Consider the following 13,689-nt stretch of genomic DNA (forward strand, 5'->3'; position numbering starts at 1 on the left):
ACCCACGAGAATAAAAACTTTGAACTCAATTTTATCATTTCACAAGTAAAAAAATATGGGTTCATATATACCTTTAGAATCAGAAAAATATTACGAATCCATTGTAAGCAAAATTGAAAAAAAAGTTTACAATATAGTATATAAACTACAATAAAAGGAATTATATGAAAATATCATATTATATTGTACAGGCAACGTCTTAATTTTTGAATTGAGTATAAAAATGGGAAGGGGGTATAGAGGGGGTAAAGAGGGGGTAAAAAAGGGAAGACGATAGTGTTGGCTGAACAAAAAAGACAATTAGCCATTTTTTTATTTTTTTACTTTTTTTCAATTTTGCTTACAATGGATTCGTAATATTTTTCTGATTCTAAAGGTATATATGAACCCATGTTTTTTATGTCTGTTTGAGAAAATATTTAGGTCTAAAGTTTTTATTAAACCGAGGTTAAAAAAATAGATTTTTTCAATAATTACTCAACTGAATTTTAAAAGTAAGGTGTCAAATTAAAGATCTTACTATTTTTGTTCTTACTGGCCATTTTCTTCTTTTATTTTGTTGCGTTTTAGTACCTTAAAACTGACTTAATTATTTTTTTTAAAAACTTAAATTACTTAAAAAATAAGAGGTCTACAAAAAAAACGATTGCATATCTGATTTCTATGAAAAATTTTACATCTACTACTTACTAAAAGAACCGGCTAGCTATAAAAAAAAAGTTGATACACCTTCTTTCAAAATCAATTTGTTTGTGGACACCTGTAAGTAAATTTTAAAAAGATATGAAAATTGCGTGAAATAATAAAAGTGAAAGAAATCCAACTTGACTTTTTGAAAGATTTTTATAAAATTGTGCCATGAAAGTAAAGACATATAGTTGAATTATTGACTTAAAATAAATTGTAAAATTTTCAATAAATCAACCATATTAAAATGAGATAATATTATACAAATTATAAATTAGAAGAAAGGTAGATAAAAAAAGGAGAATTTTAAAAGCTTACATTTCTTCAAATGTTTAATAAGTTATTTCTAATTCCTATAAAGTCTATTTAATATGAAGACCTTTTCTTTTGACAAAAAAAATCAATTGTCATTTTTCATTATTGTGTTCAAAAAATGTGTAAAAATAACTTTTTAAATCATTTTTATGTTGATCATACAAAAAAGTAAAAATTTGTAAATAGCAAAAATTCTATCAATTTTCTAATACAGCAAACAATTTAAGCATCCCTAAATTTAAACAAAAGATATAAATGTTTGTTATTTCATTCTCAATTAGGACAATTTTAGGCTATTTTAAAATATTTTTTCGTAAGTTCTTCATTATTTCATTGGAAGATTTTTAAAAACATTTTTTCTACGGTTTTGTATGATAAACATTATAATAACTTTGATGATAAATGACTGTAATAAAATTATATTAACTTTAAGTTAACTTAAATTTTCAAAACTGATTATTCAATTTTTATATAACTAGAATGAATATGTTCATAGCAACATAGCTTATCTTTAAATTTCTGTTTAGAATGTCGATATAAATTTTGGTAGAATACTTAGTTATTTTATCAACAAATAAAATGTTATAGCTCGTCTTTATCAACTAATCGACATAATCGACATATCGACTTATCTTTACATTATTAAACCAGTTACCATGTCAGCTTTATTGAAAAATCATGTATAGCATTGTATTACAGACAATTTTCCTCAATAAATAAATTAAATATAATAAAGTTAACACCAGTTTTGCTAGCTTGGGCATTCGGCCCCTTTGGGGCTAACAAAACTAACTGGTTAAAGTCTTATCGTTTTTCATTTAGAGGTGTTAATAATACGATGCGATAAATAAGGACATCAAAAAAGGAAGTAAGGGGTACAAAAAACGTATATATTTTTAGAGAATCTTTGCTGCCTATAGTTTGACTAGAAAACGACAGACCTAACGAACTATTACAATTATAGAATAGGTTTGCAATCAAATTTGAATTAATCAGTTCTTAAAATTTGAATGGTTAACATGAATTAATTCAAATGAACAGTTTGCCCTTTTAATTGAATTAATTTTTTTTATAGATTTCTATAACGATTATCCATAAAATGGAATTATTTTTAGTTTTAAATGGAATAAGATATATTTAGAATAAAGAACCTTTTATAGTTTTCTTTCAATACAATTTTTAATTACAGGATCCTCTTTTAAAATTTAAAAAAGGGAATAATTAGGATTCAAAGTATTTTGTTTATTACAATGTTTTATGAATTAAAAGACTATAATTATACAAGTCAGTAAAAATCAGGGATAGAGCAATGGATTATAATTGAAATAATAAACTTTCTCGTATTCATTCGAATCCGGTGGATAGGAACCGGTTCTCATCCATACGAAAAAACTATGTCTAGCATCGTATTATATCCAGTTTTCTACGAATATAGAAATGTACAATCATAAGATTAAAACTAGTTTTTTTAGCCCCGAGGTGCGGAAAGCCGTTTATAATACGATATGAGAAATAACTATTCCAGTATGACTTTAAAACCGATTGATATCCGCTGGATTAGAACCGGTTCACAACCATTCAGAAAAATCATGTATATCATCGTATTACAGACAATTTTCCATGAATATTAAAGTAAAAATCCTTTAATTAATACCAGTTTTGTTAGCCTGTTGACCCTCGGCGCTAACAAAATTGGTTTAAATCTTTTAATTTTTTTGTAGCATCCGCGGAAAGCTGTCAATAAAACGTTGCGTTAAATTCTTAATGTGAAATTTTGGGAAGAAAAAGAATTCAATTAAATTGCTCCCCACCCTGGCTTAGTTATGATAAAAATATTGTTTAATTTTAAAACAGTTTATTCATTTTAAAAGCGAATTTATAGCTTATTTTATTGGCAAAAAAGCATGTTTATTTTGGCGTTTTTAAGCTTAATTTACGAAAAACTTTTGTGACATAGAAAAAAATAGAAATAATGAAAATGAGATAAAATAAAATCATGAATTTTGTAAAATTGTTTATTCCATTTAACAATGTTTTTTTTATAAATATTATGCAGCATATTACTAATCTTTAATAACTCAATCTGTCTGTGGGGCTTTAGGACATTTATCTTTTTTACTCATGGCCAATTTTGAATAATGATATAAAATAAGGATTAATAAAATATGTTGCTTTTTATGTTCTGTTGTTGTTAACCCTTAACGGTCGGGGGAGGGGGCGTTGATTTTTATTCTGTGTGCGAAAGAGGACTATAACTAGGCGACTTTTTAGATATGGTGATTACATATAACTGAGAGTTGGAATTTTTTTGGAATATCTCCATCCTGGTGGACACAGGATGCTAGAAAACCTGGCATGAATATCCAAGTAAATAGCAAAAATATTTTTTTACTTAAACAAAGCATTTTTTGTTATCAAATTACTAAGATGTAAATGTATTACTTCATTCTAATATGAAATATAGCGGGCCCGACTGTTAAGGGTTAAGAATATATATAGATGATTTGATATTTGCTTGGAGGAAAAATTTGATAACAAAAAGAACATTAAGGTTTTTAGTATCTAAAAAACTGCTTTAATTGTTTAAGTTTTGGTCATTTTAATTTTACAAATTGTCTATATGGAATTAAACATTTTTACACATTAATAAAAAAAAAACTGGAAAATAAGCAACAGACAACTGTACACTGATTGGTATTTTGTCAGTCTCAGTTGCTTAATTGTCAGTTTTTGTGGCTATAATGAAATATTTACCTCGGATTCTGAATCAGATTCTGTGGTTGACATGTTGATCAAATCTCAATCTGAAAAAAAATAGATGTTAGATTAGATTGTTTGTATACAGTTTAGCCGTTTAAGACAGGGATCTAAATGGATAAGACAATGGTCGATAAATTGATATATATCCCCAATGATAAGATACGAAATTACCCCTTCTGTAGATTAACATGAGTGGTTGAAACGTTTGGACAATCAGCTTAATGAAGCAACCAATCAAAATTTATTAAGTCTCCAAAGTTGTTAAGCCAACGAATAAGAAACGTTATCATAAAACTTGGAAACTAGTGTAATAAACAGTCCATTGTTCCCTCTCTCTATGCGTCTAAGAGTTATTGATGATCAGATAAATAAGTGTTTTAATTATTTAAATGATCTAGCTGTGCTTTTTGAAAGAATGTTTAGCGGTTTTCCTCAAAAAGCCAATTACCCCCCCCCCCCCCCACCTATTTCAAATTAAATTGAAAATAATGGGGTTTAATGAGTTTGTTTTTACTTTAGGCCATAATAGGTTAGGTTTTATAGGGTACAGAGTAGCCACGCTGTATTAGCTAGCGCACCGTAAAAACTTTTATAGTTATTTCTCGCATCGTATTATAAAAGCTTTCCGCGGATATAGAAAGTACAATTATAAGATTAAAACTAGTTTTTTAGCCCCGAGGTGCCGAAGGCACTGGCTAAAAAAACTAGTTTTATACTTATGATTGTACATTTTTATATTCGTAAGAAAGCTGGATAATACGATGCTAGACATAGTTTTTTCGTATGGATAAGAACCGAATCCTATCCACCGGATTCGAATGAATACGAGAAATTACTTTAAAAATAAGCAGGGAGTTTTCAGTGATAGCTATGCACTTTTAGGGAAGGAACCATTTTTTTGTTATTGCAGATTTAAATAAATTTTTCTTTATAACTATAAATTTTCATAAATCTCTTCCTCTTTAATTACAATAAATTTGATAATAGAATTGTAAAATTTTTACGATTATTAAAGGATGTTTATCTAAATTGATTTCAGAGTTGCGAATCTACTTTCCAGTATGGCTTCAAAACCAAATAATATCCGCTGGATTATAACTGGTTCTCTGAAAAATCATAAAACCAATACCAGTTTCCATTCTAATATTCGCGGAAAGCTGTCTTTAATGCAAGTCTTTAAGTAACTATCACTTTACTTCACATACCCCGCCAGTCCGACAATTTTAAGAACGCCAGCTCTAACTTAATTTGTAGCATATCAGTTTAATGTATAAGGTGATGGGATCGAATCTTGTGCTATTGCTTTTTTAATAGTACAACTGCAATATAATATCAGAGGTAGATTCTTTAAAAAAAATTTGCCCCACTAATCGCTTAGTGGGGCAAAATTGTTTTCGTGAAAAATCCTCCAAAATCACATAAAAAATTAAATACAATCTTATGTACAATGTACATAACCCTTTTATGATTTTGTTTAAATTTTGTAGATTTTTAATGTGATTTTGGTGGATTTATTTACGAAAACAATTTTGCCCCACTAAGCGATTAGTGGGGCAAATTTTTTTTAAGAATCCACCTCAGATGTATTCTAAAAGAGTTAAGAAAGGGAAAAACATAACATAAAACCATATAGGGACCTATGTAAAGCTTACCTAAATTGTATAAGAATTTATGCTAAATAGAAGAAGAAAACTTATTTCTCAATATGATAGGAAATATTGCTGAGAAGCATTTAAATTAAACAATGTCAAGCATTTAAAGGGTCTGCAATTCCTCATAATATGAAATTCAATTTATTTATAGTTTTTAAAATCGCTTATAAACAAGGAATCATATAATATGAACTGAACAACAAATGAAAAATAAAAATAATAATGTTATGAAAATAGGAAAGGTTATTAGGCAAATTCTCACAAAATACGAATACAGTGTCCATTCCCCTAATGTTTTTTTTACAGAGTAGCCCGATGGGGTTAATGTAATGTGGTTATAGGTTCAACAGGGTTAGGATACCCCCCCCTCCCCCCCCCCGCCTGATTTATCAATTTATTTCCAAAAAAGAATGGGTTCTGTGCTCGCTATGCAATTAGAGAGAAAGCATCTTTATCTTCAGGCTAAGAATAGGGCGGGGGAAGTGAAATGTTCCATTAATTCTTAAAGGAATATTTCTGGATATTTGTGAGAGGAAGTAAATGATAATCTAAAATTATAGCTCACATTCATTTGACATAATCAGACAATCATACACAAATATTCTGTACAACAAAATAGATTTTTTTTACATTTAATACTTTATCTTCAGCATATTATGAACACTAGAGGGAGAACGGGGTAAATAGCTGTATCTCCCTATTGCAACCACCTTGTTCAACTCTTCTATTGGGTCATTGAAAATCACCCAATGGTGCCGCTTAAATTAACACAGCCAAGTAGCAGAAAATAATTAAGAAGCAGCACAAGAGGTCTTTGAAAAAAAAAGGAGATTGTTGTCTGTATTTACATCTACACTTTTCAGCATAATTGCTCTCTTTAAAGTAGCGAAGCTACTCTATAAATTTACTTTGTCTGTCCGTCAGTCAGTCAATCTGTATCGCTATGGGGACAATGTAATTTTCTTAGTTGTTATTCATGATATTAGGCCGATTTTTTTTACAGATTGCCTATACCAAAGATCCTATGTAATTTACTTTTACCGTTAGTCTGTTAGTCATCACACAAAATATAGATATTAAAAACTATAAAAAAAAGTAAGAAAGAATTCGTGATTTGTTTCTTCCAAAAATCTATCATTGATTTTAACTGATGAACTATTGATTTTAAACTTGGTTTGATGATACCCGGTTTAGAAAGCGTAACAACTCTAAAATCGTTACCAGAAAGTCCGCATGTCCATTTAGAACTTATTAGATTTTAAAACTTATTAGACAACAATTCCTATTCATCATTACGAGTGGACTGGCGTACAAATTGAGTTATAGATTAGCTGTGTTGACCAAAAATGAAGTAATCAAAATCTTTTGGTGAGTAATTATTGATTAAAAATCAATAATTACTTTTTAATTGAAAACCAAGAAAAAATGTTTACGTTGGTGTTAAAATATTTTAATGTTAAGTTTAAAATAAACTTCAAGGATCATAAAGAGCATTATTAGTTATTTTTTGCATCGTATTAGAGACAATTTTTGCGGATATTAAAATCAAAATTATTTCATTCTTTCCAGTTTTGTGACTTGACTACGCCTCTCTAAACCTCTAGGAAAAGTTGAGAAGGATGGGATTGAGGTAAATCGACCCTCCGCCTATCTTTAAAATTGAAAAAGGTTTTAAAATGCGATTTATCTTGAAACAAGGATGACAACATCTATAAAAGCGAAGAGTCGAAGCAAAATTGTAAGTAAATTTGTTGAAAAACTGCTTGATACAGAATAATGTTTATGGACATACTTACATTTTTAGGACTTGATTATAGAGTTGCATCGCTTATAATATTGTACTTTGTTGTCCCAGGAATCGGTATATCAAAAATCATATCAATCGGATTATAAAAATTAGTTGTTAAAAAAGTACAAAAATCATCATGTTTAAAATGGACGTACGGACATTCTGGTAATGATTATAGAGTTGCTACGCTTTATAAATCGTACCTAACTACTACAGGAATCACCATGCAAAGTTTGAAACCGATAGGACAATTTTAACATGCCTAAATTAACGAAAAAAGCTATCCGTTAAGGACGGACCGACACTAATTATAGAAAAGCTTCGCTTTTAATAATTGAAATACTTTCCTGGACCCACAAAAAGCTTCACTATTATGAAAAGCATATAGGCCCCGCAGATAAAAAAATCCTTTGCTACAGACAGACACACAGACAGATAAACATCTTGTTTCTTTTAGATAATGATACTATTCTTTAATAATGTTAATGTTTTGTTTTTGCTGCGCTACGTATGGATAAACTTATTCATGTTTCTCTATCAATACTTGCATACGTAAATTCAAGAAAACTTATAATGTCTATAATTCATTCAAAATACGAAAAAAATAACTTTATAAATGAATATTCTTTAGGAAGGTTCGATAGCCGCAATTTTTACATTTTGTAATTTGTAAAGATTGATCCTTAAATGGAGATATCTATGAGTAAGCTCTAGTATGTCATAAAATAATACAAAGGACAAAAATAGCAGAAAGAGAAGGTGGTATTTTTCACCCTCCTTATTAGTCTTTTTGACGGCTGGTTAATTGTTTGATTGCGGTTAGCAAACCCTGGTGAAATTTTTTTTTGATTTACGATGTAAATAGAAATCATGTTTTTGATTTATATGTTATAGTTAATAATAGTATGTCAGTTTTAAAAAGCTAACTACTCTATTATTCACTTTGTCTGTCTGTCCGTCCGTCAGAACAAAATCAATGTTTCGTCTTAATCAAAATCATTTTGGAGTGGTAATTTTTATGGCAAAATAGCTTTTATGAGGATAACTTTTTTTCTATATATCTTTTTATTTGAGAAACTATTCTCTAACTCGCTTTGATCGTTTAATCGTCGGTCCGTCTGTAATTCAGTCATTTCGACAATATTTTGTAAACATTTCTTTTAACATGGTTAAATACATATAATAGAAATAGTAATTATCAGTTGTAGCACAAAAGTAAGGAATCACAAAGTCGTCAACTAGGACCGTACAAATGTGTAATTCCTAATTTCTACATGAGCAATAAGCATTTCTCTACATATAATATCGTCCGTCTGGCTGTCTTTAACAGATTGATTGGCTTCGTAAATTACTCTTAAAGATTCTTAAGTTTAAAATAAACTTTATAACTACAAATAGTAAAAGGATGTTTGATTGATATTTTGATCGTTTAGATTCCTGTGCTTAGCAATTATATGTCACCCTTGTTTCAGATAATGATTTTAAATATTACTTTAAAATTTTTTAATGTTTGTATATTTAAGTAAAATTAACATAATTTATTAAAGAAGGGGGCAATTTAGTCCATAAGTAGCGCAGCCAAAAAAAACAATTCAGACAATTATCAAATAATATTTAGAGAGCGTAACAACCCTATAATCATTAAAAGAAAGTCCGTTCAAAACAGTGTCCTGTATTTAAGATAGACAAATGTTTATACAATTTTGTTTAAACCTATACTCTAAGAGTGTTAATGTTCGTTTGTTTTACCGTCTAATTTTAGAGCTTTGCTTTTATGGATGTTGGTATCCTTGTTCAGTGGATAATTCACTTTGTACTTTTTGAACATGTGTACATTCTTGGTCTACTGAGTGATTGAAATAATGATGCATATAATAACAATAAAGAACCGACATACCCTGGTTGTATAGAAGCTATGCTATATTATATATTTTGAAATAGGAAACAATACAAATACAAGAATATGGTAAGTTAATCTTTTAAGTATTCATTTAAGCTCTTGATAACATAACTGGTGGCTTCGTCTCTACCTCCTAGGAGTTTTTTTTAAGTGGGGGGGGATCCTATTCCATACTTGGTGTCTAATCCGTTTGTATGTTACATTCCAGTTCCAAGGCAAAATTCAAAAGCATACAAAGACAGACTATTATAAATAGTATAATTTGGAATAAAAACAATATTCGTTGTATTAAAAGATTAAAAATACAGGTGGATATTATGACAGTGAAAAAATTGTCTTCAAGTTATGATGCTATATTCCAATTCATTAATTAGTCCGTTAGTTTATCCAGTAGTTATTCTAGCCCGATTCAAGGTTCACTTTATTAGAAAACATGAAAATCTGGTGTAAGATCAAAAAATTAATTTATACATTGTTGTCTTATACCTGTAACCTTTGTTTTTTTTATCATGTAATTATCCAGAGTATAGTGACCTATAATAAGCCAGAGAGACAGGGATAGAACATTGGATGATAAATTAATCTTATATCATGTAAATATACAGAGTATAGTGACCTATAATAAGCCAGAGATACAGGGATAGAAGATTGAATGATAAATTAATCCTATATCATGTAATTATACAGAGTATAGTGACCTATAATAAGCCAGAGATACAGGGATAGAACATTGGATAATAAATTAATCTTATATCATGTAATTATCCAGACTATAGTGACCTATAATAAGCCAGAGATACAGGGATAGAACATTGGATGATAAATTAATCTTATATCATGTAATTATCCAGAGTATAGTGACCTATAATAAGCCAGAGATACAGGGATAGAACATTAGATGATAAATTAATCTTATATCATGTAATTATCCAGAGTATAGTGACCTATAATAAGCCAGAGATACAGGGATAGAACATTGGATGATAAATTAATCTTATATCATGTAAATATACAGAGTATAGTGACCTATAATAAGCCAGAGATACAGGGATAGAACATTGGATGATAAATTAATCTTATATCATGTAATTATCCAGAGTATAGTGACCTATAATAAGCCAGAGATACAGGGATAGAACATTGGAGGATAAATTAATCTTATATCATGTAATTATCCAGAGTACAGTGACCTATAATAAGCCAGAGATACAGGGATAGAACATTGGAGGATAAATTAATCTTATATCATGTAATTATTCAGAGTATAGTGACCTATAATAAGCCAGAGATACAGGGATAGAACATTGGAGGATAAATTAATTTTATATCATATAATTATCCAGAGTATAGTGACCTATAATAAGCCAGAGATACAGGGATAGAACATTGGATGATAAATTAATCTTATATCATATAATTATCCAGACTATAGTGACCTATAATAAGCCAGAGATACAGGGATAAAACATTGGATGATAAATTAATCTTATATCATATAATTATCCAGAGTATAGTGACCTATAATAAGCCAGAGATACAGGGATACAACATTGGAGGATAAATTAATTTTATATCATGTAATTATCCAGAGTACAGTGACCTATAATAAGCCAGAGATACAGGGATAGAACATTGGATGATAAATTAATCTTATATCATGTAATTATCCAGAGTATAGTGACCTATAATAAGCCAGAGATACAGGGATAGAACATTGGAGGATAAATTAATCTTATATCATGTAATTATCCAGAGTATAGTGACCTATACTAAGCCAGAGATACAGGGATAGAACATTGGATGATAAATTAATCTTATATCATGTAATTATTCAGAGTATAGTGACCTATAATAAGCCAGAGATACAGGGATAGAACATTGGATGATAAATAATCATAGATCACAAAGTAAATAAATAACAAATTATTGGTTCTAACTGTAAGCAAGCAATACTTCTGTATAATAAAGTAGTTACTTAACAAATAAATATATGGGAATGCCTTGACTCAAAACAGTAAAAGAGAATAAAGAATCTTCAAAAGAAGAAAACACTAAATTTTTCTTTGACTTAAAACATTGGGAACTTTATTTAATCTTGATTGTTTATCATAATTGGGGATTTATATCTATTTATTGTATTTATTTTCTCTTTATTGACGGATTTTAAAAATCTAGTTTAGATCTATTAAGTTTTTTTTAACTTACTGTATAATGCTCAATTGTTCATTTTTGCTGAAAAACTTCTTGTCTTTTTATCTTTTCTATACCTATCCTACCAACTCTGTTTATTAGCATATTCCTTTAAAATTAATTAGTAACAGTAAAAAGCAGACGAGAAATTGTATTGTAATTTTATTTTATTGATAAACCTTAGAAGTCCCTTATTGGCACGTGAAAATAATTTGTAGGAGGTGTTCTAACAATGGATATAGAATATTCGTTGATATTATGACAACTTGCGAATATGGAACTCTTATTGGTCAGTTTGTTCATCCAGTCGGAGGGGAGGGAATGGGATAAAGAGAGGCAGTAGGGGATAGTTCTTTTAGCCAGCTTTCAAGTTTCACTTTATTAGAGTACATGATAATCTGGTGAGAATCGAAGTAATAATAAATCCATTGTTCTAACATGTCCGCATGTCCGCTGGTAATTAAAGAGGTTTAGAGCTCAAATATCTTATCAAATTATAAAATCATAAAACTTTTGATATCATGTTGCTAAGTTAGACGCATGAAGAAAAGTTCTTTTTTCTAATTTTATTCTTTAAGTATTTATGTCCAGAGAAGAGGGCTGGGAGATTGGGATGTTTATGACACTAGTCCCCAAAGTTTTATAATAAAGTTTTCTTATTCGTTAGCCTAAGAACTTTGGAGACTTTTATTGAATTTTGATTGGTTGGTTCATTAAGTTGAGTTTCCAAACGTTTCAACCACTAATTGTAATCTATAAAAGGGGTAATTTTGTGTATCATCATTGGGATTGTATGTAAACAATTCATCAGCCACTGTCTTATCCCTTTAGATCACTGATTTATGTCAAACATGTTTGTCGTTGTTTAATACAAAAGTGTTTTTTTGTGTGGTTTCATGTGAACAATTCACCTTATGATTAGTCAGCACCTTAGGTTGGGTTCTAGAGAATTTTATTCTTAACAGTTGTTTGATCGAATAATGTAGTTAAAAAATAGCGGATTACTTTAATTGAAAGGCTTAGGAATCAAAACTAAGTTTTTTATTAATGTGGTGCACCTGACATAGTAGTATATAGTATTAACAACGATTATCACTTTGATAAATTTTTGAAAGCCAAGCTTTTCTATAATAAAGGTCAATCCGTACGTCCGTCCGTCCGTGATGGACAGCTTATTTCGTTAATTTAGGCATGTTAGAATTGTCCTATCGATTTCAAACTTAGCATGGTGATTCCTGTAGTATGGAGGTACGATTTAGGAAGCATGGCAACTCTAAAGTAGTTATCAGAATGTCCGTACGTACATTTTACACATGTTGTTTTTTAACTGTTTTAACAACAAACTTTTATGTGATATAATTATCCGATTAGTCTGATTTTTGGAACACTGATTCCTAGGACAACAAAGTACAATGTTAAAAGAAAAGCATCTCTATAATTAAGTAATAAACATTTAAAAGAATGTCCTTAAACATTATCCTGTATTTATTAAGTTTTTCAATTAATTGACTTACTATTTTGTTTCGACTGTTATACATTTATATTCTGATTATTCGGTTGTGACACTCTACAAGTGTTAATGTTTGTTTGTCCTTCAATTTCAGAGCTTCGCTTTTATGGATGTTGTCATCCTTGTTTTTTTTCAATATGTGGGAGAGGGGTTTCTGTTCTCGATATGGCACTTGAAATTGTAATGAATATTTTATATGTAATATTATCATTAAAACAACAAGTATAAATATTATTCTTGGAAGAAGAAAAGTCCCTGGAACCTGAACCTTAAATTCTGTTAATCCAATTATTATATTACTCTACATCAGATCAGGGATCTGAAGGGATAAGACAATGGCTGATAAATTGATATACATCACCAATAAGAAACAAAAATTACCCCATCTGTAGATTACAATTAGTGGTTGATATTTAAATACATTGCTTAATGAAGAAACCAATAAAAGTGACATAGTTGTTAAGAAAACGAATAAGAAAACATTATTATAAAACTTTGGGGACTAAAAACTAAACAGCCCAATGTCCCCTCCCTCCATGTATTACTCTACATCAGATGTTACTTCAGGAATATTGCACCTGGTGAAAAACATAAATTTCATTTTTTATGTTTTTATGTACAATGCACATACGGGCAACCAGGGGATTTTATTCACCAACCCCAAATCAAGTTTTAATCATTCTATGAGTATTATTATATCCATATTACATCAGATTTCAAAGGAATCGTAAAATTACGCTTTTTAAGTAAGCTTTCTAATGCCTGGAAGTTAAGAAATGCAAAAAATTTCTTACAGAAAAAGGCATATTTTGTGTGTTTCACCAACAATTTTAAAAGTATTATAAAATCTCTTAGAATTAACGTAATTAGACAAAATAACTTTTGT

At 29.3% G+C, this 13,689-nt stretch overlaps 1 protein-coding gene across 5 annotated transcripts in view; it reads right to left on the bottom strand.

Annotated features, from left to right (window-relative positions):
- LOC145332085 (uncharacterized) overlaps window positions 1–13,689 on the bottom strand; it is a 135,123-nt gene that overhangs the window by 109,771 nt on the left and 11,663 nt on the right. For all 5 annotated transcript variants that reach the window (XM_080177019.1, XM_080177020.1, XM_080177018.1 and 2 more), the window contains exon 2: window positions 3,757–3,806. In XM_080177019.1, the coding sequence (XP_080033145.1) occupies window positions 3,757–3,789 (33 nt within the window). In that variant the 5' untranslated portion in view covers window positions 3,790–3,806. The remainder of the gene's footprint in view (window positions 1–3,756; window positions 3,807–13,689) is intronic.

This window comes from Acartia tonsa, chromosome 11 (genome assembly GCF_053477335.1).
Source record: "Acartia tonsa isolate MP-2025a chromosome 11, ASM5347733v1, whole genome shotgun sequence".
Taxonomy (NCBI): domain Eukaryota; kingdom Metazoa; phylum Arthropoda; class Copepoda; order Calanoida; family Acartiidae; genus Acartia; species Acartia tonsa.